Here is a 27716-nt window from a genome sequence, read left to right on the forward strand (position 1 = left end):
TGAATAAACTGTTGAGCAGAACATGGATACACTTAAGGCTGGTTCAATGATGATTCTGTGCTAACAGGAACACTTACTTTTGAATCTCATAATCATAACTCTGCTTCACAGTGCATACTCAGCACTATCCTATTTTCTTTTTCTTTTTTTTTTTAAAGAGAGAGTGAGAGAGAGAGGTAAGAGAGAGAGAGAGAGAGAACATTTTTAATATTTATTTTTTAGTTTTCGGCGGACACAACATCTTTGTTTGTATGTGGTGCTGAGAATCGAACCCGGGCCGCACGCATGGCAGGCAAGCGCGCTACCGCTTGAGCCACACCCCCAGCCCCTATTTTCTTATATTTAAAAAAAAATTTGGGGTGGAAATGAAAACATTTAAGAATTTCTTCATTACAAGGGCATGGTGGTGCATTCCTAGAATCCCAGAACTTGGGGAGGCTAAGGCAAGAGGACTGTGAGTAAGACTAACCTGGGCAGGTTACAGGGATTATATCTCAAAATTAAACAAGTACTATGGATGTAGCCCAGTGATAGAGCACCTGCCTATCATGCATGTGCAAGGGCCTGGGTTTGATCCACATTACCATACACACACAATTTTTTTTTTTTTTTTCCAGTAGAAAGCAGGGCATCTCTGTTACTATTTGCATGTACTTTCCTTTTGTCTTATGGCAAAGTCTGTAGTGATTTCATTACTGGAGAACAGCTTGAAATTAATAGGAATCTTTTGTTACAGTACTAACTGACCACTGATCTTACAAAGAATCATTATCAGTCTGTCTGCTCAGACTGTTTGAGCCAGATATAGGCCAAATTTGGGCAATGAGATTTGCTCTTTTGGTAATGCAGAAATTGGGATGGATTGCAGTTAGATTCCATTGAGCATCTGGATATGGAGACTGTATGGGCAGTGGTAGCTGTTTTTTCAGCTATATGAGAAATGAGAAGGGCATACAGACGTGGCACATAAAGCGGAAATGCGAATATAAAATAGGAAAGGTAAAGTAAGGAAACCATGTCCTTGGATTATTCCCCTCACCCCCACCCCCAGTACTGGGGAATAAGCCAGAGGTGCTCTATTACTGGGCTACATTCCCAACCCTTTTAACATTTTCTTTTTTTTTTAAGTTTATGTTTTTAATATTTATTTATTTGTTTTTAGTTGTAGGTGGACATGAGAGGACTGTCCTCTAAGAAAACTCAAGTCTCTTAGGGAAAGCCCAGGCTCCTAGAATGGACATTTGTGTCCCCAGATAAATCTTCCGTACTCAAGATACTGCAGGGGAGATACCTCTTCTGCCTCTTTTCAACCTATAGAGAGTAAAAGTAAAGTCTGCCAGGTGACATACATTTCTTAGGTACTACAAACCTCAGGTCAACACCACTATTCAAATACAGTGATGTACTTTATGAATGCATAACTGAATTTTCTTCTTTTCTGTAGACATCAATATACATGATGGTCCTAAAATAATAGTGGGTAGCTGTACAGTGATGCACACCTGGATTTCTGCTACACAGTAGGCTGAAACAGGAGGTTTGCAAATTTGAGGCCAGTTTGGGCAATTGAACTAGACTCTCTTTCAAAAAAAACAAGGGCAGCTAGAGATGTGGTTCAGAGGTGGAGCCCTCCTGGATCTAGTCCTGATACCCGCTAAAACGAAACACAAAATCCTTAAAACTTTACATTTTGGGGAAACCCAAGCCAAATATCTATATTAAGCAATTCAGTTCTCCACTCATAAGTATTAATGAACAACTAAGGGTCTCACATTTAAAGAAAAAGGGTGGGAGTGGAGATGGACAATTGAATTCATAACAGAAATAATCAGAAAAAAAGAAAAAAATTAACATTCTATTACGGTGATAGTTGTACCACTGGGTAAAGTCACTAAAAATTACTGAATTGTACACTTGAAATGGGTGGATTTTATTAGTAAAATATGCCTCAAAACAACACAGTGGGTGGCACATGCATGTAATCCCAGCAGCTCAGGAGGCTGAGGCAGGAGGATCACATGTTCAAAGCTAGCCTCAGCAACTTAGTGAGGCCCTAAGCCACTTAGTGAGACCCTGTCTCTAAATAAAAATTTAAAAAGGGCTGGGATGTGACTCAGTAGTAAAGTACTCCCAGGATTAATCCCTGCTACAAAAAATAATTTTTTATTGTTTTAATTGTTTAAAAGTTTAAATACTCATGACAATTCTAATTTGTATCCTTTTGCAGAAAACTTCCAAATCCATAAATAATATTAAGTTTCTAAGAGGAAAAAACAAAAGTGAAAGTTGGAGAATTAAAAAGGTCTTATAAGAACATGACAGAAAGCTTTCTATTTGCTTCTGTCTTGTTCTTTGTTCCTTTTAAAATTTGTTCCCACCCTCCTTTGGATTAATTGAGTAAGTTTTAATTCTATTTTATCTCCTCTTATTAGCTATTCTGTCTCTTTCTCTTTTGGTAGATGCTCTAGAGTTTATAATATGCATTTTAACTTAACAGAATCTGTATTAATCAGATTAATTTTAACAATGACCAAATACTGAATGTGAGAGCTAAAAGAAAAGGATCAAAAAACCCTTCTAAGATGAATAACAAAAATTAAAAGAAAAATTAAGAAAGAAAATCAAAAGATAGAGAGAATTAAATGGGGCAGGGTGGCACATGCCTGCCTGTAATCCCAACTATTCAGGTGTCTGAGGCAGGAGCATCACAAATTCTAGGTCAGCATCAGCAATTTAGCAAGGTTCTATTCTCGAAATTTTAAAATTTAATAAAGGGTTGAGGATGTAACTCAGTGGTAAGACCACTTGCCTAGTATGATTGAGCCCTGGATTAAATTTTTAATACCATAAAAGAGTAATTACTCAGTGGATTCCAAAAAAAGAATATTGTAAAAATAGTACACTTGAAAAACTGATTATATAAATATTAGACTGATATAAATATTAGAGCAAAGATAATTATTAATTATTTTTTAAATAAAAGGAACCATCTCATCTCTTTCTGCCTCCTCTCAATTTTTGTTAGTTCTACCATCCCTTCAAGTCCCAGAGATTGGTGATGTCCTCACAACCACTCTATAGATGCATTTTGCCATTACATTTCCTATACTTCATAATATTCTAAATACTATTTTTATTAACATTTGATTCAATCTAAAAACAAAACATATTAAAGCTTTTCATAATACAAAACCCACAATAACATTTACATAATCCTTATTGAGTCAAATACATTTTTAAGTGAAATGATTCAGTAGACACCATTGTTTTTCTTTCTACACAGATGATGAAACAAAGACACAGAAAAGTTAAGGATATTTGCAAGGTCTTATATCCAGAATAGTGGAGCAGGAATTCGAACCTATGAAGTCAAACTCCCAAGTCTAAGCTCTTAAACACTAAGCTGTAGAGCCTCTTGTGGTTACAGAATAGAAGGCAAATTCTATAATCTTCTAAAATATAAAAGGAACAAAAATGTATAGAGGAAGAAGAGAGGCAGAGAGAGTGTAGGAGCACTAATTTTCTTATTCTAAGTGATAAGAAAGAAAAAATTCTGTCAAAAATTAATGATCAGTGGCTGGGGTTGTAGCTCAGTGGTAGAGTGCTTGCCTAGTGTGGGTGAAGCACTGGGTTCGATCCTTAGCACCACATAAAGTTCGAGGTCAGCTTTAGCAAATTAGTGAGGCTCTACACAACTAAGCAAGACCCTATCTCAAAATAAAAAATAAAATATTAAAAAAGGGTGGGGATGTGGCTCAGTGATTGAGTGTCCCTATGTTCAAAACCCAATACCAGAAAGAAAAAAAAATAAGAATTAAAGAAAAAAAATTGGTAAGTTTAAGAAGTGGGCTAAATACCTCATCCACCAAAACAGATATGAATTGGTACTCTAAAGCATTTGTCTTGGATAAGAGAGAAACTACCATACATTTTCAGAATATAATTCTGAGAGAACACCAGAAAAACTGTAAGTTTTAGTTTTAAGTTCTGATTACCTCCAGAGATTTTTACCATTATAAAACATCATTCATCATCAATTCTGGTAATATTTTGTCAAGACTTATGTTTAATTCTAGTATGGAATATCTCTTTCCATCCCTTAACTTTCAACCTAAAGAATGCATTTCTTGCACACAGTATGTTTGGAAATTGTTTTCTGTTCGTCCACACTACCTTTTATTTGGTTCATTTTTTTTTTTTTTTGTGGGTACTGGGGATTGAACTCAGGGGCACTCGACCACTCAGCCACATCCCCAGCTTTATTTTGCATTTTATTTAGAGTCAGGATCTCACTGAATTGCTTAGCACCTCACTTTTGCTGAGACTGGCTTTGAACTTGCAATTCCCCAGCCATTATTTTTTAAATAAAAGGAAACCCTCTTATTTCCTTTTCCCCCTGCTCAATTTTTGTTAGTTCTATTAAATGTAATTAATGATATGACTGGATTTATATCTATCATCTTTTTTTGATACCAGGAATTGAACCCCTGGGCGCTTAACCACTTAGCCACATCCAATTTTTATTTTTATTTTTTTGAGATAGGGTCTACACTAAGTTTCTTATTGCCAAAGTTGGTGAAGCTGGCTTTGAAGTTTCGATCCTCCTGCCTCAGCCTCCTGAGCTGCTGGGATTATAGGCATGTATCACTGTGCCCAGCAGTCCTTATCATTTTTTATTTCGAGGCAGGTTCTTGCTCTTCCCAGTACCTGGGAGTACAGATGTGTACCATTATGCCTCACTTGTAAAAATTATTTCTGATTTCTGACAATGAAAATTGAAATTCTATAAAACACAAATGAATGCAGCAGGAATTTAACATTTAACCAGATGATCATATTTGCCTTTTTAAAGAATTCAATTTTTGATAGAATTTGAATTCTAGGTTATTTACATTTGCTCAATTAATGCTGTGCTTAAAAATATTATAGTTCATTTAGAACTTTGACATAAGTACATTTCTAACATGGGATATCCATAATACATATAACAGTTCATAAATTATTTCACATTACATAGTTAAATCCATATTCTAAGGTGTGTGTGTGTATGTGTGTATGTGTATATATATATATACACATACACACACATATGTATATATTATATATACCCACTATATATAATTATAACCAAACTATAATTATATATATTTTCTCACTACAGTTGGATCCTAGGAGCAGTCTTAATCCATTTAGTAAAGAAAAGAAATATTTGATTTCCCTCCCTTTATTTTCCTGATGCATCTTTTCCCTCTGCCTCAGTAAAAGCAGAAACTCAGAAAAAAAAAATCATGAATAATGAGTCAATTGACAAGATGAAAGGATTTCTCCTTGTGGATACACATAAGTTTATCACAACAGTATTAATATTTTCCTACATATATGGCAAAAAAAAATTAGCTAGGCAAAGAGATGTATACTAGGATGTTCAGTGTTAAGGCATCTGAACAGAAAAAAAATTGAAATTTCATAGTCACCATAGGGAACTAGAAAATCATGGTAGAAGCCACCATGTGGAATACCAAGCACTATCAATGTAATAATAGCCAGGTGCGGTGGCATACACCTGTAATCCCAACTACTTGATAGGCTGAAGCAGGAAGGTTGCAAAGTTTGAGGCCAGCCTAGGCACCTTAGAGGAAACTGTCTCAAAATAAAATTAAAAATCCAAAAAAAGTGCAGGGGATATAGTCCAGTGGTGAAGCACTGGTCTAGATACACAAGGCCCCGGGTTCAATCTCCAATACTACAAAAAAATTTTAAAAAGACTAGAAGAGGGCTGGGGATGTGGCTCAAGCGGTAGCGCGCTCGCCTGGCATGTGTGTGGCCCGGGTTCGATCCTCAGCACCACATACAAGCAAAGATGTTGTATCCGCCGATAACTAAAAAATAAATATTAAAAATTCTCTCTCTCTCTCTCTCCTCTCTCACTCTTTCTTTAAAAAAAAAAAAAAAAAAGACTAGAAGAATGTACATAAAAGAGCAGTGATCTTCCTTGTAGGAATTATCAGTAACTTTTTTTCTTCTTTGTATTTTGTAAAATGATAATACAATGAGCTAAGTTACTTATCAAAAAATTAAAGAGAGAAAGGAAAAATAGATGTCAATATGTATTGCTTGGTAATTTATCAGAATAAACTATGGTGAAAAATACGCCACTAGAGAGATAAAAGTTACTTGTTTTCCTATTCTTGTCACCGTTGGAAAGAATCCTTAACTCTCCATAAATTTTGAGATTATTTCTAACACTGAGTTAAAGGACATGATTCCCTCTTTTTTATTTTTTTTTGCAGTACTGGGGATCAAATCCAGGTCTCGTGAATGCTAAGCAGGTGGCTGAACTGCACCACAGAAACCCCCCTTTTTTTATCCTAAAATCTATGTAATTTTCCAGATAAGGTGGAGAATGTATAAGAGGAGGACCCAGTTCCAGAATGAACTGATGGTATACAGAAACCTAAAATTTCTTTTCCTTTTATATTCTTTAAGTTTATAGGCTAAAGAGCTGCATATTTATTTAATGCTTTTTATATTTCCTGAACATAATTTTCATTCTTTTAATTTTCATTCTTTTTAACAACCCTATGAGATAAGTACTATTCCTACTTTATAAAACCTGGTTTAGACATTAAGTAATTGACCAAAGTTCATTACATCAATAATTAGTAGAACCAGAGTTCAATCCCATATCTGTTTAATTCCAAAGTTCTGATTCTTTCTACTACTTGACATTTGCATTTTATTTTGAAGTTATTTAAAGAAAAAAATACATTTATAATAATACCTTAGACTTAATGGAATAGCTGACTAGTTAAAAATTGCCCTGCTGCTAGTTCATACTTTATAGGTTCATTTATTAGGTTCTGATTTACTGGAATGAACTGGAATTCCACTGCACTCACATGAAAATTTAGGTAGAATAATAATAATAATAATAATAATAATAATAATAATACAGAATAATCTCTTCTTAAATGATTTTCACACACATCTATTTGTATGACTGTGATTGCAAACAAACATTTAAAGAAAAACACTTCCCAGAAACAAGAAATGGGTTATTATCAATAATGCAGCAGGAAAAGTAAAATATCTGCTGCTTTATAACAGTATTTGGTAAGTCATAAAATGGAAAACCAAGGAGAGACCTAGTTTCAACTTATTTAGAATTTAAACAATTTAAAAACTGATTTCTATAGTGACCTTGATTAAAGTTCCTACAAAGCAAATTAAAGGTTTAAAGAAGGTCCAAAAAAGATGAGTTTCAACTATTATATGACTAACAACCTAAAAATCTTACAATATCCATTTACATTCGCAAACTGATATGCTAATTACAAACTATCCTGAGGAGTTTTATTTAATAAAATCATGTGCTCTGTCTAGTTTGTTACTACAAGCTCTTTCACTTCCTCAATTGAATGCCTTTTTCTTCCTATTAAAGGAAGTACTTGTACATTGTAGAAATTTAAAACTGATTTTTTCTTTTTTCACTAGTGCATTATTATTTATTTTTTATACCTTTATTTTATTTATTTATTTTTATGTGTGCTGAGGATTGAATCCAAGGCCTTCCACATGCTAGGTGAGCGCTCTACCTTTGAGCCACAACCCCAGGCCCCAGTTTATTTATTTTTGATTGGTGCTTTATAGATAAACAGAAGGTAGAATTCACAGTGGTATATTTATACATGAAGAGCATGATTTTGTTAAATTCATTCCACATTTTCTCTTTCCCATCCTCCCTCCCTCTTAATCTCCTCCTACTCTACTGATCTTTCCTCTATCTTTATGATATCCTATCCCCACCCCTTCTTTCCGGTATTTGGCTCTAGCTTCCACGTGTAAGAGAAAACATTTCAACCTTGATGTTTTGAGTTTGGTTTATTTCACTTACTATTATGTTCTTTAGTTCCATTCATTTGCCAGCAAATGCCATAATATCATTCTTAATTTATGGCTGAGTAAAACTCCATTATGAATTCAGACCACAATTTCTTAATACATTTATCTATTGACAGACATCCGGGAAGGATAAATAATTTGACTATTGTGAACTATGCTGCTATAAACATTGAAGTGGATGAATTGCTATAGGATACTGATTGTAGTTCTTCTGAATAAATATTGAGGCATGGGATAGCTGAGTCACTTGGTAGTTCCATTCCTAGTTAACTGTTCATTTTGGTGGTACTGGGGTTTGAACCTAGGCCCTTGCAGTCCCACCAACAATGTATAAATGTACCTTTCCCCTCACATCCTTGTATTTAGTATTATTTGTATTCTTGATAACTGCCACTGGAGTGAGAGGAATTCTTAGTGTAGTTTTGATTTGTATTTCTCTAATTGCTGGAGATGTTGAACATGTTTTATACTTTTTTTGGCCATATGTTCTTGCTTCTTTTGACAAATGTCTGTGTAGTTCTTTTGCCCATTTATTGATTGAGCTATTTTTTGATGTTAAGCTTTTTGAGTTCTTTATATATTCTGGGTTTTAATTCCCTGTCAGAGAAAGATTTTCTCTCTGTAGGCTCTTTTTAGGCATAAAGAAGTCTGATAGTGGAATTATTTGGATCTTCTAGCTACAGGATTGTTTGCTGTGCTGATTTTTTAATTTGTTGCCAATCCACTGATTCTTGGTTTTATTTTGCACAGCCTGAGAGATAGGAATCTAGATTCATTGGTCTACATATGGATACCCAGTTTTCCCAGCATCATTTGTTAAGAAGTCTGTCTTTTCTGTAACGTATACTTTTGGCACTATTGTCACGCATCAGACGACTAAGTATATAGGTTTGTCCCTGTGTCTTCTATTCTACTGGTCTTCATGCCTATATTGATGCCAACATCATGCTGCTTTTGTTACTCTGTAGTATAATTTGAGATCAGGTATTGTGATGCCTCCTGCATTGTTCTTGCTCAGGACTACTTTGGCTATTCCAGCTCTCTTATTATTCCAAATGAATTTTAGTACTCTTTTTTTCTAGTTCTGTGAAGAATGTTATTGGCATTTCAATGGGGATTGCATTGAATCTGTATACTGCTTTTGGTAATATGGCCATTGTGACAATATTAAAATTCTGCCTATTGAAAAACATGGGATATCCTTCCATCTTCTAAGGTCTTCAATGTCATTTTCAGTGTTCTTCAGTGTTGTATAATTCCCAAAGGAATTTTTTTTTTTTTAAATTGTGAATGGTTTTTGGATTTCTTTCTTAGAATCCAGTAGTAACTGGAATGTAGAAAAGCTACTGATTTATGAATGCTGATCTTGTATCCTGTTACTTTGCTGAATTCATTTATCAGCTCTGGAAGTCTGTTAGTGGAAATATTTGGATCTTCTAGATATAGGATCATGGCAGCAGCAAACAAAAATAATTTGAGGACTGGGGATATATAGCTCAGTTGGTAGAGTGCTTGCCTTGCATGCATAAGGCCTTGGGATCAATCCCTAGCATCACACACACAAATAATAATAATTATTTGATTTCTTCTTTTCCTATTTGTATCCCTTTAATTTCCTTCTATTGCTGGATTGCTCTAGCTAGAGTTGCAAAAACTATTTTGAATAGGGATGGTCATATTGGACATCCTTGTCTTGTTCCTGACTTTTCTCCATTATGATGCTGACTTTGGGTTTGTCATATGTAGGCTTTATAATATTGAGTAAAATACCCTCTATCCCCAATTTCCCCGGTAAAACTATATTTTTTTTTAAATCCAAAATCTCCCACCCAAAGATAATCAGAGTTGGCACATTAGTATATTTTCCTTGAAAACTTCTCTGTGTGACAGAGAATATACATGCTTGTATGTTCACAAACACGGAATTATACAATCATTTGTAGTAACTTCTTAAACTTTAATATATTGTGACCATATTTCCATTTCAGTTAACAGTATCCATGCTATGGATAATTATTTCCCTATTATTGAACATTTAGGGCAAGAACCATTTTTTGCAACTATAAATAATGCTTTAATTAATATCCTTGTACATATAATACTATATATGTATATTGTAAGAATTAAAATATCTTTTAAATTCAGCCATTTAATGGTTTAGATCTGCCTTATTACTAAGTAATATTATGAAATATAATGGTGTTGATATAATTTTAATGAACATGAATAACTTACTAATTTTATTTCCTGAACAAAAATTCTTACCGTGCAATAACAGATTCAATTGGCATGATATCAGGCACATAGTGGGCCATGGGGGAAACAAAGTGTCCATCTAGGATCTTACAGTCTGACTGCTCCTCAATCTAAAAGAAAAGAAATCAAAGCTGTATTCCAGTAGACTAAGATATCTATCTTATTCTATCATGGATGTTTTTCTAATACAAAATTTTATTAAATTAAAAATTATTTTCAGTGCTTACTCTATTTACTTTTAGCTCCACTGTACTTTCTGAACCTAGCTTCTACCTACACACACTATTTTCTTCTAGATCCTTTACTATAGTCTAGTCTGGAAAATAAATAATAAATCACATTTAATGACAGGCAATAACTCAACGTAAAATAATAGTCAAGAAAATTCAACAGCATTCAACAATTATAAGAATCATAAGAACAATTTTTGAGTTGGATGCAGTAGCCTGTAATCCCAGCTACTCAGGAGGCTGAAAGTTCAAGGCCAGCCTTGAAAACTTAGCAAGACTCTGTCTCAAAATTAAAAAATAAAAATAAAAAAGGGCTGGGATCTAGTTCAGTAGTAGAGTGCCTCTGAGTTCAATCCCCAGTATGGCAAAAAACAAAACAAGTCAGGTGTGGTGGTTTATGCCTATAATCCCAGCAATTAAGAAGGCTGAGGCAGAAGAATTGCAAGTTCAAGGCCAGCCTCAACAACTCAGAATTTCACTTTCTATCTCAAAATAAAAAATAAGCAGGCTGGGGACATGGCTCAGTGGTTAAGCACCTCTGGGTTAAACCCCCAGTATGGGAGTGGGGAGTGAAAGAAGCCAAACACAAAAAATTACATATTATATGATTCTACTTATAAGAAAGGTCCTAACTAGGGCTGGAGTTGTGGCTCAGTGTTAAGAGTGCATGCCTCGAATGTGTGAGGCACTGAGTTCAATTATCAGCACTGCATATAAATAAATGATTAAAATAAAGGTCCATCCTCAACTCAAAAAACATTAAAAAAAAAAAAAAAAAAAAAAAAAGAAAAGAAAGGTCCTAACTAGGAGAATTCATAGTAACTGCCAGCAGGTGGGGGAATGGGAAATGACAACTAATGATTACACATTGGGAAGATGTTCTGTAATTAGTGAAAAGAGTGATGGTTGTACATCTTGCTAATAAATTTTAAAACACTCAATTGTACACTTTGAATTACATTTTAATTTTGAAAAACCACAGGGGCATCTGTAAGAATATATTCCGAAATCTTAACAGTAATTCCCTCTGGGAAGGGAAATAGAAATAGATGGTCGAAAGCAGAAATTAAAGGAGTTTTTTTGATTTTTACTTGGTATTCTTTAGTTTGTTTTAAGGCTATAATGTATTTTTCCAATAGGGGAAAAAAAGTAAAAAATAGAGATATTTAACAAAATTTAAGTCAGGAAGCAATGTCTTAAATCCATAAACTATGAAGGAACAGTTATGATATCAAGAAGATATTTGCAACATAAACATTTTGTTCTTAGCAGTGGAAATCTTTTTTCCCCTCTGGTGCTGGGGACTGAACTTAGTGGTACTTTACCGCTGAGCTTTTTAAATTTATTTTGAGACAGGGTCTCACTACTTGCTGAGGTTGGCCTCAAACTTGTGATTTTCTTGCCTCAGCCTCCTGTGTCACTGAGATTAGTCATGGGCCATCACACTGACTGTGGGAAACTTTTTAAAAAAGGAAGAGTTCTAAAGATATCCAATACAGCAGTGGAGTGAGGGATGGGAAGTTCAGCCATTTGTATCCCTTTTCCAACATCATCTCAGGTATCCAATATATAAATCTAGAAATATTTTACAGAAAAACAAGTAGTTGCTTAGAAAACTAAATGATTTCAAAAACATTTTATCTAATTTTACAGTATTTTCTAACATTTTCTCAACAATTAATAATAACTCTTCATGCTGTGATTCTCCAACTAGATTACTTCACTTTAATACTTACTATTCTTCTTTAATGTTGAATAATTTACCTTAATCCTCTTGAGCCTAAGGATACAAAATGAAACTCTGAAAGATTCAGCCTAAATACTTTTTGTATTTAGGCAAGTATCAAATATATGCTTCCAAATATGAATAGAGTTATTAAACACATCCGGTTAGGGGCTGGGACTGTAGCTCAGTGGTAGGGCGCCTGCCTCACACGTGTGAAGCACTGGGTTTGATCCTCAGCACCACATAAAAATAAATAAATAAAGCTATCGTGTCCATCCACAACTAATAAATAAATAAATAAATAATAATAATAAACAAACAAAAAAAATGTCCTACATCTGGTTAGGGTACAAATAGCATTCTGAATGGAAGTCCACTGCATTCATTACTAGGGTTTATTGTTATTATACTCTAACATTCCATCTATTCTCCACATACATTTATGCTAAATCAGAACTTCTATAAATGTATTGTTTTCATTTGAATACCTTATCAATGTATACTGGATAATCACTTGAAACCAGATTCTGGCATCTTTCTCGATTTCCAATCATTTTTCTGAATTCAAAGAGTCTATTATAGAAAAGGAAACAAAAAGGAAAAAAATTAGCAAATACAATTCATTCTATTTTATTTTTGGTACCAGGGATGGGACCCAGGGGTGCTTAATCACTGAAACACCTCCCCAGCCCTTTTTTATGTTTACTAGAGACAGGGTCTTGTTGGGCTGCTTAGGGCCTCACTAACTTGCTGAGTCTGGGTTTGAACTCCTGATCCTCCTGCCTCAGCTTGGGATATCTCAAGAGTTGCTGGGATAAGTGGCGTGCACCACTGCACCTGGCTCATAAGCCATTTTGAAATTTTTTAATCTTTTAAGGAAAGGGTCAGTTGATTTTTTTTCCCAAACTGGACACTCATCTCAAAAAAAAAAAAAAAAAAAAAAAAAAAAAAAATTGGAGGAACAATAATGTGCGGAAAATAATGAACACATAAAGATTAAAAATGAAGCCTTTGCAGTGGTGCACTCCTGTAATCCAAGCAGCTGGGGAGGTTGAGACAGGAGGATTGAGAGTTCAAAGCCAGCCTCAGCAAAAGTAAGGCACTAAGGAACTCAGCAAGACCCTGTCTGTAAATATAAAATAAGTTTGGGGATGTGGCTCAGTGGTCAAGTATCCCTGAGTTCAATACCCGGTACCCAAAACAAAATGAAAAAGAAAAACAAAACAAAACAAAATGAAAGGCACCAAGTCTGAAAATTAATTAATTCCAGATTTGTCCATGAGCTACAGTGAATCCCCAGTTTTATAGCCATGGGTAGACTCAAGTTACTCAAGAAAACTCAATCCCTAGGAAATACATAGAACTTGAATTGCCTAATGAATTACTGAAGTTAGAAATCTAGCTTGTAGCTGCATGCAGTGATGATGCATGACTATAAAGAAGTTGAGGCAGGAGGATTGTAAGATCAAGGCTGGCCTGGGTGAGTTAGCCAGATTCTGTCTCCAAAAAAAAAAAAAAAAAAAAAGGCTGGGGTTGTAGCTCATTGATTTGAGTACTTATGTAGCAAGCACCAGACCCTGGGTTAAATAATCAGTATTGCAAAAATAAGAATAAAAATAATATAAACATTTAGTTTGTATTTCTGACGGCTCTTTAAAATCTGAATTATTTAAAAAATAGCCTTTTATAAGCTAAAACTTCAATTAAGACATATATAATTAAATGTTTAATTTCTTGGACAGTTCATTTTTGAGCGTAAAGGTTTTTAAAATTGAAGTAATGTAAATGTAAATGTTACTAAAGCAACAAACTTAAAATAAGTATTCAAGGGGGAAAAAAAAAAGATTACCTTTTGAGATCTTCTGGTCTTCCCCATCCTCTGATAAAAAGTTTTGTGAGGAGAAGTCTCCGGTATAGAACATCTAACTTGCTCACCCCCATTAGTAGCAAACAGCATCTAGGAGAAAAATTTAAAATGACTTTAAATTAAAAAAAAAAAAAATGCAAATAGCAGGTCAATTTTCTAACTACTTCTTTGATGAGGTGAAATTCAAAATTTAGAGTAAATCCTTGAATTTATTCCTTTGAAAGTAAGACATGAGATTTAGAAAAAAATGAGAACAGAAGTGGAGAAAATGAAAAGCTGCAACCTTCATAAAGCTGCATTCTGCTAGGGCAAGAGCTCTCTATCCTCTGCTCATTGACTGACAGGTACCTGATATTTATTGGATATAAATAGTAGGAGATAATACTTACATAGTATTATATTATCAGTCAGGTACTATTTTAAAAACTACAACACATACACTTTCTCTTTTAAACCTCCCAAAGATTGGGTTACAGGGAGGAGGAAACAAATGTCACACAGTCAGTAGAAAATAGCCATAATCTAACTCCTACACAAAGCTTAAGATCTATGTACTACACTATAACTACTCCTCTTGTATACCACAATGAAGGACAAGTACTAATCTGTGCTACTACCTGCCTACCATTTACCTCTCTCTTTTCAATTATTTCTAAAGATTATTTTATACTCACCTCCATCTTTTCTAACTGAAAGGTGTGGTTTCAATTTGTGTGTATAACCTGATTTAGGTTCAGAATTTATTCTACTTAGATAAATGGAAAATGGAAATTTACATTTCAATCAGTGAACTTTATTAAGTACTTATCGTTTTGTATATATTTAATTTTTAACAAACTTCAAGTTAAACTTAATGTTTTTTGTCTGCCCAGGTGTGCAATCTACCCCACTGTCAACTGGGCTGGCAATTGGTTGTTTTTAGGACTGGACCAGCAAACCAAATCATTCATACCATCTCACAAATGTTTACTTGATGATGTACTTATCAGGCAAATCCAAAGTATAGCTAGAGTACAGTATTATTTTAACACTACTTATTCACTCTCTAGTTTCATGTTATTCAACTACTCTTGATAAAAATTTGGTGTTGACATAATGTTAGAGAAAAAAACAGCACTGCATATATAGCTTTGTTTATATTATTCATATCTATGGCATAATACACATAAACTGGTATTCCGGTTACTAGATTCCTATAAGTTATCATCAATTCACCAGAGCTAAATCATCGTGAATGGCTTAATAAAAATCTAAGTTCCTGAACTATTAAGAAAGTATTGCTTACTTTTTCCATTCAACAAATATTTCCTTCTTAAGTGCTTGAGAAATAATGCCAATCATTATTTTAGGCCCTGTGTTACAAGGATGATCAAAGCACTTTCCTGCTCTCATGGATCTTTTTTTTTTTTTAATATTTATTTTCTAGTTATAGGTGGATACAATATCTTTATTTTATTTTATGTGGTGCTGAGGCTAGAACCCAGTGCCTCACGCATGCCAGGTAAGTACTCCACTGAGCCACAATCCCAGCCTAGATTTTTTATTTTAGTGAAAAGAAAATGATTAAAAAATTTTTTTTTACCCAGGCATGGTTCTTGGGTTTGGAATTATATAAATCTTAAATTCTATTTCAGCCCCCAAAATATAAAATGCCAGGCTTTTCTGACCCTCTAATTATGCAGGTCTTTTTAGGCAGGGCTGGCTGTGCTCAGGGTATCCAGTATCACCATGAACAGATAATAACCCAAGCTCAGAGTAAAGACAACTCCAATTTACCAGAAGGAGGCACCATCTGGAACCACGCCAGACCCTAAAAGCCCTGACACTAGCTGGACTAACACCAATGAGTTTCGGCAGAAACAGGACCCACTGTTTTCAAGTTATGTATCAAGCCAAACTGACACAACTGCCATCTATGTTTTTAAATAGCCATTGTGAAAGGGAAAAACAAAGTGAAACAAAAATAGAAGTTCTAGTACTGTGCCAAGGAATGAAATGCCTTTCCTAGAAATGAGCTTTATTGCTAAGGTGGCACTCTTGGTCTATCATGCCATCCAGTACTCTTATCTCCTGTCACTTTCATACCTTAGTATTTAAACAGCCCTAATTTCTGCAGGACTTTTATCCTCATGTTGTTTATGTGTTACACATGTACCTCAAAGGCATAAATACTTTAAAAAACAACACCATGCATAAGAAATTTATTCCCACCCTCCAAAAAGACACCAAATTTTTAATTTTGTAATTTCACTTTTAAATCACCTTTTTTCTATACAAGATTAAGTAGCTAAGAAGGACTTTAGATACCTTAGATATCCAATGTTAAAAATCTACTACAGAGGGCCAGGGATATAGCTCAGTTGGTAGAATGTTTGCTTTGCATGCACAAGATCCTGGGTTCACTCCCCAGCACCACCACCAAAAACTCCCCCCCCCCCCAAAAAAAATCTACTACCATTGTGTAACATGTTTAATCATTTTTAACCTTACACTGGAGAAAATTAGGAGATTTGTTTAGGAGGCGGGTGGGTATCTATTTTGAAGGGTCATCTAAGGAAATCTACTAAGTGGATTGTTTCATAACCTCATACGAAATGTTCAGGAAATAATCTAATCTCCTTTTTCCAAAGGGCTAAAAGTTTTTTTTAACTGTCTACTTAGCCAAGGTGAGGTGGGACATGCCTATAATTCCAGATACTCCTATAATCCCAACTTCTTGAGTGGTTGAGACAGGAGCATCACAAGTTTAAGGCCAGCCTGGGCTATTTAGTGAGACCCACTGTTTTCAAGTTAGGTATCAGGCCAAACTGAAACAACTGCCATCTATGTTTTAAAATAGCCATTGTGAAAGGGAAAAACAAATTGAAACAAAAACAGAAGTTCTAGTACTGTGCCAAGGAATGAAATGCCTTTCTTAGAACTGAGTTTTATTGCTAAGGTAGCACTCCTGGTCTTTCATGCCATCTAGTACTCTTATCTCCTGTCACTTTCATACCTAAGTATTTAAACACAGCCCTAATTTTTTAAATGGCTGGGGATGTAGCTCGGTGGTGGCACCCTGAGTTCAATCTCTTCCAGTACCAGGAAGAAAAAGAATGCTGTGTGATCCTAAAAGATACTTAGAGCTTATTTAGATTTTGCCAGTCCTGCAAGTACTCGTTGCATGTGTTTTTGTGGTCTGAAGTCATCTCTTGGACACAGCAATGGAAAGGAGCAGAATACCTGGGTCAATCCACTAGCTGTGTGACCTTGAGTAAGTCACTTAAGTGATACTTGGCCTAATGTACACTAGCAAATTATTTTATTAACATAAAAATTGAATATGTTTTGACATTTTAAGAGATATGAGAAAAGATACTTCTTGTTCTTTTCACAGGAAGCATGATAGTGAGGAGTACAGGCTTTATAGTCAGAAAGGCTGTTTTTTCTCATTTAAACTGTTGCTTACTACCTGTGTGACCCTAGGCAAATTAACTTAATCTCCCTACCTTCAATTTCTGTCTATTTGAGAAAATTCCCACTTTAGTAGGTTATGTACGTATGGATGTAGGAATGAAGTAAGGTAAATCAACAAGCATTCCTTCAGCTTACATACCTGTAGCAAACTTTCTTTTAAGTGCAATACTGGCTAAAAGTTCCTTTGTCCATTACATATGTGCCATACACTGCCCTAGCCTCCAGGGATTAAAAAAGGCAATGATGGGGCTGGGGTTGTGGCTCAGTGGTAGCTTGCTTGCCTAGCATGTGTGAGGCACTGGGTTCAATTCTCAGCACATATAAACACATAAATGAATAAAGGTCAATCAATAATTAATAATTTTTTTTAAAGAAAGGCAATGATGGATGACAGTGAAAAAACATGGCTAGAAAATGCTAAACTTCCTACCTATGAATTTTGTTGGAACTAATTACAGCTATTATAAATGAATTTGCAAGACCGAACCAAACAAGTACCAACTAATCAGGTCTCGATTCAGATGATTCTGAACAGAAGACACTTCAAGTTTAGCTGTTCACCAGTGGAATGTGCCCAGAAGTTCCCAAATGAGGCCAAGCTCAGAGATGATGGCAATGCCACACATAACATGTGGAATCTGGCACAGAGTGTGAGCTTATAAACATTAGTTGAGGGGCTGGGGGATAGCTCTGTGGTCACAGCGCTTGTTCAGCATGTGTGAAATACTGGGTTGGATCCTCAGCACCGCACAAAAATGAATAAATAAAATAAAGGTATTGTGTCCATCTACAACCAAAATAATTTTTTTAAAAATTAGATGAAATGGACCGAGTGAGCTCCACTTCCACACTGAGCGACTGCAGGAAAGTCTCTTCTCTGGACCTTTAGTGCTCCATACAATAGAAAATTTATTTGCTTTTCCTATCTCATAGGCTAGTTGTGATCAAATGAAATCACTAGTTCTAATAAAAGGTTAATTTACGGGACAAACAAGGGCTACTGCAACCAATTAGCCTTCAGGCCTAGTTGTAGGAATAAGATGTTAATACGTAAAGACCGGGAAGGAAATAGCATCTAGATGTAGTGAGAACACCCGTATTTCCTAAAAATGCCATCTTCTTTGTGATAAGGAGCCTTTCGTTGCTAAGCACTTTCCCAAACCCCAGCGACCCGAGCGGGCCCTGCTGAGTGGCACCTCGCAAGGCTCCGGCCCTAGTCCGCGGGACTTCCGCGGGACCGCGGCGAGACGTCCCCTTGGGCCTCGGCCCTCGCCAGCCCTAGGCAAGGCGCCTTCCCCGCCGGGCAGCTGGGGAGGAGGGGTCCGCACCTGGGCCTCCCTCCTCGCCGCCCTCGCCGCGCGCCCGCCCCAGCCGGGTCTCGCCCGCCCCGCGCCCCAGCCCCGCGCCCCAGCTTCGCGCTGCGCCTGGCGTCCCTGACTGTCCGCACGTAGGCGGCGCGCCGAGTGGCGCGGGACTCGGCCTCGGCCGACTACTTACTGGCCGCCGGGCGAAGCCCACGGTTCGCTGGCCGCGCGTCCTGGCGCCGCCGCCGCCGCCGCCGCCGCTCCCGGGACTCCTTTGGCAGCCCCACAGCCGCACCGACCGAAGGCTCTCCAGGAATAGTGCGGTGGCACCCGCAGACTGCGCGAGGAGGGAGGAGCTCGAGCCAGGCTGGGCGGCGCCTGGACCCACGCCCGCTCTTCCCGGCTCTACCCCGCGAGGCAGGGAAGCTGGCGGAGGCGGACGCGGGCAGGAGGCCGACGACGCGGAGCCCCACCCCTTTTCCCCGCCTCCGAGCGCTGGCGCCCCGCCTACTTCCGCGCACGCGCACTGGCCAGGTTGTTTGGCCAGCTCGGGGTTTGAACCCGAGGGGTCAGGTGTCGCGCGAGCTGGCCGCGCGCCTCGCTGTGGGGGCTGTCACTATGGCGAGCCCGGGCGAGGATTCTGAACGGGAGCCGCTCTTAGGGGATCACCCATCCGGAAGCAGGTGAGCTGGGAGGACCTCTCACCCTCCCGCAGTGGAGGCCCGCTGTTACCTCCCGGGGCCGCGCCCTCGCTGACTGGGGAGTCGGCTCGGCCGGAGCCGCGGTTTGCTCCCAGCTGTGGGGAAGGGCGTCAGACCGCGGCGCGGCCAGCCTTAGGTTCGGGGTTACGACCTAGCACGAAACCCAGAAAGAAGGCGCTGCAGAAAAAATGAGTGTATTTGAGAATAGTGGGGAGTGGCCGTCCGGGGTCCGCAGGCTGGGGCGCCCCTAGGCGCACCCGGGAGGGGCGGGGCGGGAGAACCCGGGCAGACTGAGAGCAGAAAGCGGCTCGGGGACGAGGGTTAGAGGTCACCGCAGCTGGTTGCAGGAGTTGGCGTTTGTTCCTGGGCGAGACTCCCACTGCTAGGTAAGTGTCCTTGTGCGGGTGACATCTAGACCGGGGGCTCCCGGAGGCTCTTGATAATCCTATGTCAGGCACTCGTGCCTGAGAGCTTTTTCTTGTCTACTCGACTCCTCTTTTGTTGGAGTTTGATACAGAATGGATGAGAAACCCAAGCTGCCTCTCTGACTTTTAACGCAATAAAGTTGCAATGGCCAAATCACAGCACTGTGATGGCCAGTTAGAACTGATCACTTTCACATTTCACAAAATGATGGTTTTAATCCATACTTGAAGATACTGGCCTTAGTATTGACTCATTTAATTATCTGATAGCTTCTTGATACTTTCTTAGCAAATAAGTGGGCTCCCCTTTTGTCCTACGCCAAATGTACAGATGAAAACCCATGTTTACATATTTAAGGGATAACGTGCTAGTATTTTTTAAAATTATTTTTATTTATTTGTATGTGGTGTTGAGAATCGAATCCAGTGCCTCACGAATGCTAGGCAAACGCTCTACCACTGAACCACAACCCGTGTGTTAGTATTTTGATTCTTATAATTCTTGCTGTTCAGAAATGTTTATACTTTTTGTCAAATTGCAGAGTTAAGTATGTATTTTTGCCTTTAGGAAAACAGAATTAAATAGTATTATTTAAATAATAAAACAGTATTGTTTCATTCAAAACAAATAATTATTTTGTTAAGTAAATTAATAAATATACAGACTTAAGCTGTCTAAATTTTGATTTTTGCTTATTTAATTCTTCAGCACCAAATATTTTAATCTCTTTTATTGAAACCCTCCAGTTCTCTATTTACTAAACAGAGCATATGAAATGCAGTTTTATCTTACTTGATTTTATCTTGAGATCATTAAAATGAATATCAGCATTGAAGTATGTTTTAATACAATGATGTCCTGTAGGTCTGTGAAGGCATTTGGGTTTAATAAACTGCTTACTAGTTTATACCACACTGCTGTACTTTTTAAGATTATTTATGTCAGCTTTCTAGTTTTTCTGCCTATTTTGTTACTCGTGGAGTATCCCTCATCTCATTTGTGTAATTGGTCAACAACCCCTGTTTTTGTTGCTCTCAGCAACCTCCCTTTTCTCTAGTTTTATTTGAGGACTTCTAGTTTGCTGTGGCTTTGAAAACCAGGTATCTATGCTTAATAGAATTGTGTACTTCCTCTGATTTGGGGCTAAAGATCTTTCCTGTTAGTCAAGTGCACGTTTGAGTGCATGGACTTTGTGGCATTTGAGTTTCTCAGAATCACTTTTGAGGGGCTGGGGATGTGGCTCAATTGGTAGCGCGCTCTTTTGGCATGCGTGTGGCCCGGGTTCCATCCTCTGCACCACATACAGACAAAAGATTGTTGTGTCCGCCAAATACTAAAAAATAAATATTAAAATTCTCTCTCTCCCTCTTTAAAAATAAAAAAAAAAATCACTTTTGCTTCTTGTTGTTTTTTTTTATCTGTTTTCCAAACAGATTGCTCCTTGAGTCATAATTCAACATTTAACCATATTAAATGTGTTCTTATAGTATATTGCACATTCTATGACTCTGTCCAAATAAGCCTATTTAAAAAGAGATTTTTTTTTCCTTAGCTTTCATTTCATCCAAGTGATTGTCTGATGCTCATTAGTGTCCATCTAATTCAAAGTTCCCTTCATTAACAATTCTTCAGTTTGAGATTCTAGAGTTAGCAATGTATTTATGGTATTGGGAATTGAACATGGAGTGCTCTACTACTGAGCTGTATCCTCAGCCCCTTTCTTTTTTTATTTACAGTTGCAATAGTTTGCCTAGGCTGGCTTCAAACTTGAGATCCTCCTGCCTCATCCTCCCAAGTCCTTGGGATTTTAAGCCTTCACCACTGTGGCTGGCTAAGATTTAACATTTTAAAAATAAAAAGAATATTTTGAGAATAATTCAATAAGTATACTATCTTTAAAAACATAATTTGATTCCTTAACAAATTGAGCCTGTCAGGCCTTGTTCAATTTGACTATCTGGCACAGACATGAGTCTGGTTAGCTGTAGTCCTTGTTGTCTAACAAGGTTGGTTATAATTTGCTAACATGGAGGGGTTAGTTTCCAATTCCTTTCTTGAGTTTCCAGTGCTTCCCAATGGACCTCCTTTATAGAGCTTCATTAAGGAGAACAGTGAAGGATAAACTTTTTCTGGGAAGGCCCAGATGGAAGTATTTTAGGCTTTATCAGGCCTAAAGTAAAACTCAAGAATATAAGGATAAATACTAACAAAAAAACAAATTCTACAAAAGTTTTTGGTAAAAAATTTTAAATATAATAATAAGTGAATAAAATATTTTGTAACATTGGTCTATTAATGAGAGGAATAGCATTTTAAGAGAATGACATTTCCTTAATTGGAGTTCAAAATTAGTGTTTTCAGACATTAAATTGATAAAAAATATCCATGTGTAAAAAGTATTCTTACCTCGTAAGTCATACAGAAAAGGTGGTGGGCTAGATTTGGCCTACAGAATATAGTTTGCTATTTCTCTCTTAGAGTAACCTAAAATGCTCTAGGTGCTTCCAAGTTTTCTTTGCAATTTCAGTCTCTGTAAAAAACAATATTACTGGGGCTTCTGTCCTGATTGATCATATCTTTATAGAATCAGTTTCTTTTTTCTTATTTCTGTAGATGTTAAATCATTATACTGTTCCCTCAGTGAGCACACATTTCTCCTGTCCTCTTAGAATATGGATTCTGTTTTGTTTTTCAATAATGAATTCAAAGTTTTTTGACAAACACAGTACTGCTATTAACCTATGTCCCCTTGTGATTTGTATATGCCAACAATAGCAAAATAGTCGGTGTGCAAATGTTTTGCTTTTTAAAGCTATCTTCTGTCTTCTAAGTATCTGTATACAATAAAGGGTAAATTATACTTAGTGTTTCTACATATGATCTATGGAAATTTTTAAAATTTGCTCATTTATATGATTCGTACAGCAGAAAACAGGACTTGTAAATTACAAATGTTATACCATTTGCAAACTCAAAGCAAGAGAAAATTATTAACACATAAAGATCTGCTCATAATGAGACAAGGATATTCAATTTGTATAGATTTATCTGAAATGCTTCAGATTTTGGATTTTTCCTGATTTTGGAATATTCAAAGGTAATTTTATACAGTATTTTTAGTGTGTTTATGTTTTGACTATGACCTATCATGTGGGGTTTATGTGTAAAATTTTCCACTTAGGTGTCGTGTTCGTGCTCAAAAAGTCTCAGATTTTAGAGATTTTGGATTTTGGGTTTTTAGATTTAGGATGCTCAACCTATATTACTTTTTATCCTTTACATTTAGAGAATGGGACATTATAGAAACTGAAGAGCATTATAAGAGCCGATGGAGATCTATTAGGATTCTGTATCTTACTATGTTTCTCAGCAGTATAGGTAAGTATTAGACATTATAAAAAAATTTTAAAAATTCAAAATTAATTTTTACCTCATTTAATATTTTAAAATTACCTGTTAGGGTGTGAAAAATACATAACATAAAAATTATTATCTTACCCTATCTGAATTCGGTGGTTTAAGCATATCTTGTTCATATTGTTATGTAACCAATCTCTAAAATATGCTCATCTTATAAAATTGAAACTTTATACTTGTTAAATAACTCCCACTTGAACTCCTGGCCTCAAATTGTTCTCCCACCCAACCTCCCACCCTCCTGAAAAGCTGCGACTGCGTGAATGAAGCGTGATTAAATTTTGATGTAGTTTAGTTTAACTGTTTTTTTTTAAATTTATGTTGTTGTTGTCTTTGAGCCTTAATTTAGTTCTCTCATTGCCATAACATACAAATAGTAAAGTATGAGACTATTAATTGGTCTTGCTTAATGAATTTTAATGTAGTATCATTATTTATAAATATATAGTTACTTAAAAGTAAAATTTTATAAGGAAATCTTTTCAGAATATCAATATCTGTAACCATATTAAAAATAAGAGGGCTGATACACACACCTGTAATCCCAGTGACTCAAGAGGCTGAGACAGGAGGATCACAAGTTCGAGGCCAGGTGGGTAACTGAGCAAGATCTGGTCTCAAAATAACAATAAAGGGCTGGGGATGTAGCTCAGTGGTAGAACACCCCTGGGTTTAATTCCCAGTACTGGGGAATTAAAAGGATGAGGAAACATAAGAATTACCAATATTGTGAAATGTTTTAGAGAACTTTTTTCCAAGTTTAGATTCTTTAAATCTGTAGGCATTGATTTTTACAAGTGGTTTCTTTTAGAAGATAAATTTAATGTAGGTCATTCTACTAGACTTTTTTTTTGTATATTCCTGTTTTTTTCTCACCTGCCAGTCCTATGCATGATTCAGCATTGGATAATAATACTTTTTATTTATTTACCTTTGGTACTTTTTAACCCCAGAGGTCCTTTATCACTGAACTTCATCCTGAGACCTTTATTTATTTATTTATTTAGAGACAGGGTTTCACTGAATTGTTAAAGTTCTTGCTAAGTTGCCAAGGCTGTCCTCAAACTTGCCATCCTCCTGCCTCAGCTTCCTGAGTCTCTGGGATTGCAGGCTTGCACCACTCGCCTACCCAATGTGTACTTTAAATGGGTGAATTGTATAGTATGTGAATTATATCTCAGTTAAACATAAGCTTTCTAGAATTTCTGATTGAATTTGGTTAACCTTTAAAATTGACAAATAAGGCTGTGGTTATAACTCAGTGGTGGAGTACTTGTGTGAGTCCCTGGATTTGATCTCTAGCAACACACACACATATATATAGAGAGAAACAAGTAAAATTGATAAATAGCATTGGCATTTTATCACTGAAGTTCTTAAGCAGTAAAGGCTTGTAGTGATAGTGAATTTTCAAAAGATATGTACATCATGAATAATCTTGGTTCTTTATATCCAGTACTCCCTGTATGTGACCATTTTCCTTTTTCCTAGTCTTCCCTTACAGTGAATTCTCTATTCCAAAGAATACAGGCTAAAAGCCTGCCACTTCCTGTCTAACAATGTGGCCTTTCCTCTATTTATGTCTGCTATAAACACTTCAAGCTTTTGGTAATGTCCATTTAGAGATGAGACTACCTGAGTGAGGAGAAATAGGTTCTCTGCTTTTATTGTCTTAATTATGGGCATGTACTATGATTCTGTTTTTTTCAGTCTTTAGTATTCATTTTCTTTTCAATAATTAAAAATGACACTTTTTGATAAATTACGCATTTGTGTGTACAAATTTATAGGTTTAGAATGATACTTTAAAATCCATGCTGTAGTTCCAAAAATTATATCTGTAATAGTGATTAAAATGTTATAATTATAAATAACCAGGTTTTCTTCTTTACAGGGTTTTCTATTGTGATAATGTCAATATGGCCATATCTCCAAAAGGTTTGTACATTTCTATCTGTTCTTTTCATAAGTAACTGTAGTAGTAGTAAGTTTTAAGTAGTTGAATATTTTCTAGAGTGGCTCTTTAATATTCTGTAGTTTAATCTCTACTAGATAACTTTAGAACATAGTTCCTCAAAAGAGCCTTGTAAGTAAAGTAACAGAATATGTTTTGGGCAAACCAGAACACATTTGGAGTAAAATGGATGCAATACTAAGAAGACAGGATTATAGCTGGACATAGTCTTAATCCACAAAATATACAGATGATATTCCTGAGGGATAATTTCATATTTTTCCCTTGGAATTAATCTGGATTGTTGGGCAACATTATGAATAGAATAGATAATATGCAGTATTCCCTTGGTTTTCTTGGGATATTGATATCTAGGACTTCCTACCCCAGGATACAAAAATTTATGGCTGCTCAAATCCCTTAAGTAAAATGATTTATTTAAATTTAAAATTTACATGTAATCTCTTCACATTCTCCAGAGACTTTATTTATTCCTAGATTATATCTAATAAAGTATAAATGCTACATAAATGTTTGTTAAACTCTATTATTTTTATGTGTAATAGATTTTGTTATTAATTTATAAAGCATCAACCGATGTGGTTCTGCATTCTGTATACGGGGTAAAAATGGGAGTTCATAACCCACTTGAATCAAATGTATGAAATATGATATGTCAAGAACTATGTAATGTTTTGAACAACCAATAATAAAAATTAAAAAAAAATTATAAAGCATCATATTAAAAATAAACATAGAGGGCTGGGGTTGTGGCTCAGTGGCAGAGCGCTTGCCTGGCATGTGTGAGGCACTGGGTTCCATTCTCAGTGCCACATATCAATAAATAAAATAAAGGTTCATTGACAACTACAAAAATATTTAAAAAATAAAGATAGAAAACTTGAGATGGTTAAATTCTATTATTTAGAGAATAATAACAAGGGGAAAAAGAATCCCTACCTAGTATCACCCCCCCCCAAAAAAAAAAAAAAGGAAAGAGAAAGAGAGAGAATATGATTTATCATGTGTTCCTGGTGGGAATGCAAAATGGTACAGCCACTTGGGAGTTTCTTAAAAAACCTAAATATAGTTTTAGTGTAGCATCTAGCAATTATGCTTCCAGATATTTAGCTAACTGATTTGAAAATTTATGTCCACACAAAAATCTGCATACTAATGTTTGTAGTAACTTTATTTATAATTGCCAAAAGCTGAAGTATGCAACAGATACTTAAAGCAATGAGTAGAGAAGCAACATGTGGTACATTTGTATAATGGAATGCTATTCCATTGTACGGTGGTGTGTACCATTGAAGGATATCATAAAAAAGGCTCATAACGCTGTTCTAATCATGAGGAAAACATCAGACAAATCAGTCATAAAAAATAAGGAGAGTCTGAGAAACTGTCACAGCTCAGAGGAATCTAAAAAAACATGAGGACTTGGGGCTAGGGTTGTGGCTCAGCGGTAGATTGCTTGCCTAGCATGTGTGAGACCCTGAGTTCAATCCTCAGCACCACATAAAAATAAATAAATAAAATAAAAAGGTATTGTGTCTAATTACAACTCAAAAATAAATATATATTTAAAAAACCGTGAGGACTAAATATAATGTGGTATCCCGGTGAGATCTTAGAACAGAAAAAGGTCATTAGGTAAGATCTGGGAAAATTTGAATAAAGTACAGACTTTCGTTAGTACTAATTATCAGTATTGGTTAATAATCTGTGACAAATGCAGCATACATTTCTTTTGTAGTATTAGGAATTGAACCAGGGGCCTTGCATGTACTTGCAAGCCCTCTACCACTGACCCATATCCTCAGATTCTTGGAAGTTAATTTTAAAAGTTATGTTATATAAAAAAAATTATTATCATGACACAAAGCATTCTTTCCATATTGGCAGAGTCATTGGAATTTAAACAGGATATTTAACAAATTAGAAACAACTGTTTCTTTGCTAAAATTACATTTCTTTTATCTAGTCTTTTTTTTTTTTTATTGTAGATGGACATAATACCTTTATTTTATTTACTTTTTTTGTGGTGCTGAGGCTTAAACCCAGGGCCTCACACATGCCAGGCAAATGTTTTACCACTGAGCTACAACCCCAGTCCCTTATCTAGTTTTTTTAACCTGCAAAAGTCTCAAAAGAAGATTGTTTGTAATGATTCTGCATAATAAGTTGAATTTTGAAAAGTTACAAGTCTTTCTGTAGACATTTGACAGCTTTTAAATGTAAATTTATTGAGTTTGTGAGCTGATAACTAGTCCTTTGGCAATACAAATGTAACTTCTGCCCCAAACTGTATCAATTTAATCAAGAAATTTCATAATGATATTGAGAACTTCCTGTGTACCAGGTGTAATACTAAGCCTTTTTAAAATTAATTTTTAAAATTTATGGATGACATCGGAATGCATTATAATTCTTATTACACATATAGAGCACCTTTTTTCATATCTCTGATTGTA

The 27716-nt window shown here is 36.0% G+C and overlaps 2 protein-coding genes across 8 annotated transcripts in view; one reads left to right on the forward strand and one right to left on the reverse strand.

Moving 5' to 3' along the window:
- The window catches only part of Abhd18 (abhydrolase domain containing 18), a 39556-nt gene extending 20432 nt beyond the window's left edge, over positions 1 to 19124 (reverse strand). Inside the window, exons 1-4 of one of the 3 annotated variants that reach the window (XM_076864285.2) lie at positions 18935 to 19124; positions 13964 to 14071; positions 12603 to 12687; positions 10168 to 10268 (exon numbers count right to left, since the gene is read on the reverse strand). In XM_076864285.2, the coding sequence (XP_076720400.1) occupies positions 10168 to 10268; positions 12603 to 12687; positions 13964 to 14055 (278 nt within the window). In that variant the 5' untranslated portion in view covers positions 14056 to 14071; positions 18935 to 19124. Of the gene's footprint in view, positions 1 to 10167; positions 10269 to 12602; positions 12688 to 13963; positions 14072 to 14264; positions 14334 to 18934 lie in introns of those variants that run through there. The other 2 variants (XM_076864283.2, XM_076864284.2) reach the window with 2 other exon arrangements.
- Positions 1 to 27716, forward strand: part of Mfsd8 (major facilitator superfamily domain containing 8) — an 86622-nt gene that overhangs the window by 34933 nt on the left and 23973 nt on the right. For 2 of the 5 annotated variants that reach the window (XM_076864278.2, XM_076864281.1), the window contains exons 1-3: positions 19268 to 19424; positions 23155 to 23246; positions 25180 to 25223. In XM_076864278.2, coding sequence (XP_076720393.1) covers positions 19360 to 19424; positions 23155 to 23246; positions 25180 to 25223 — 201 coding nt within the window. In that variant the 5' untranslated portion in view covers positions 19268 to 19359. Of the gene's footprint in view, positions 1 to 19267; positions 19425 to 19769; positions 19829 to 23154; positions 23247 to 25179; positions 25224 to 27716 lie in introns of those variants that run through there. The other 3 variants (XM_076864279.2, XM_076864280.2, XM_076864282.2) reach the window with 2 other exon arrangements.

The sequence above is a fragment of the Callospermophilus lateralis genome, chromosome 8 (assembly GCF_048772815.1).
Source record: "Callospermophilus lateralis isolate mCalLat2 chromosome 8, mCalLat2.hap1, whole genome shotgun sequence".
In the NCBI taxonomy this organism is placed as follows: Eukaryota; Metazoa; Chordata; class Mammalia; order Rodentia; family Sciuridae; genus Callospermophilus; species Callospermophilus lateralis.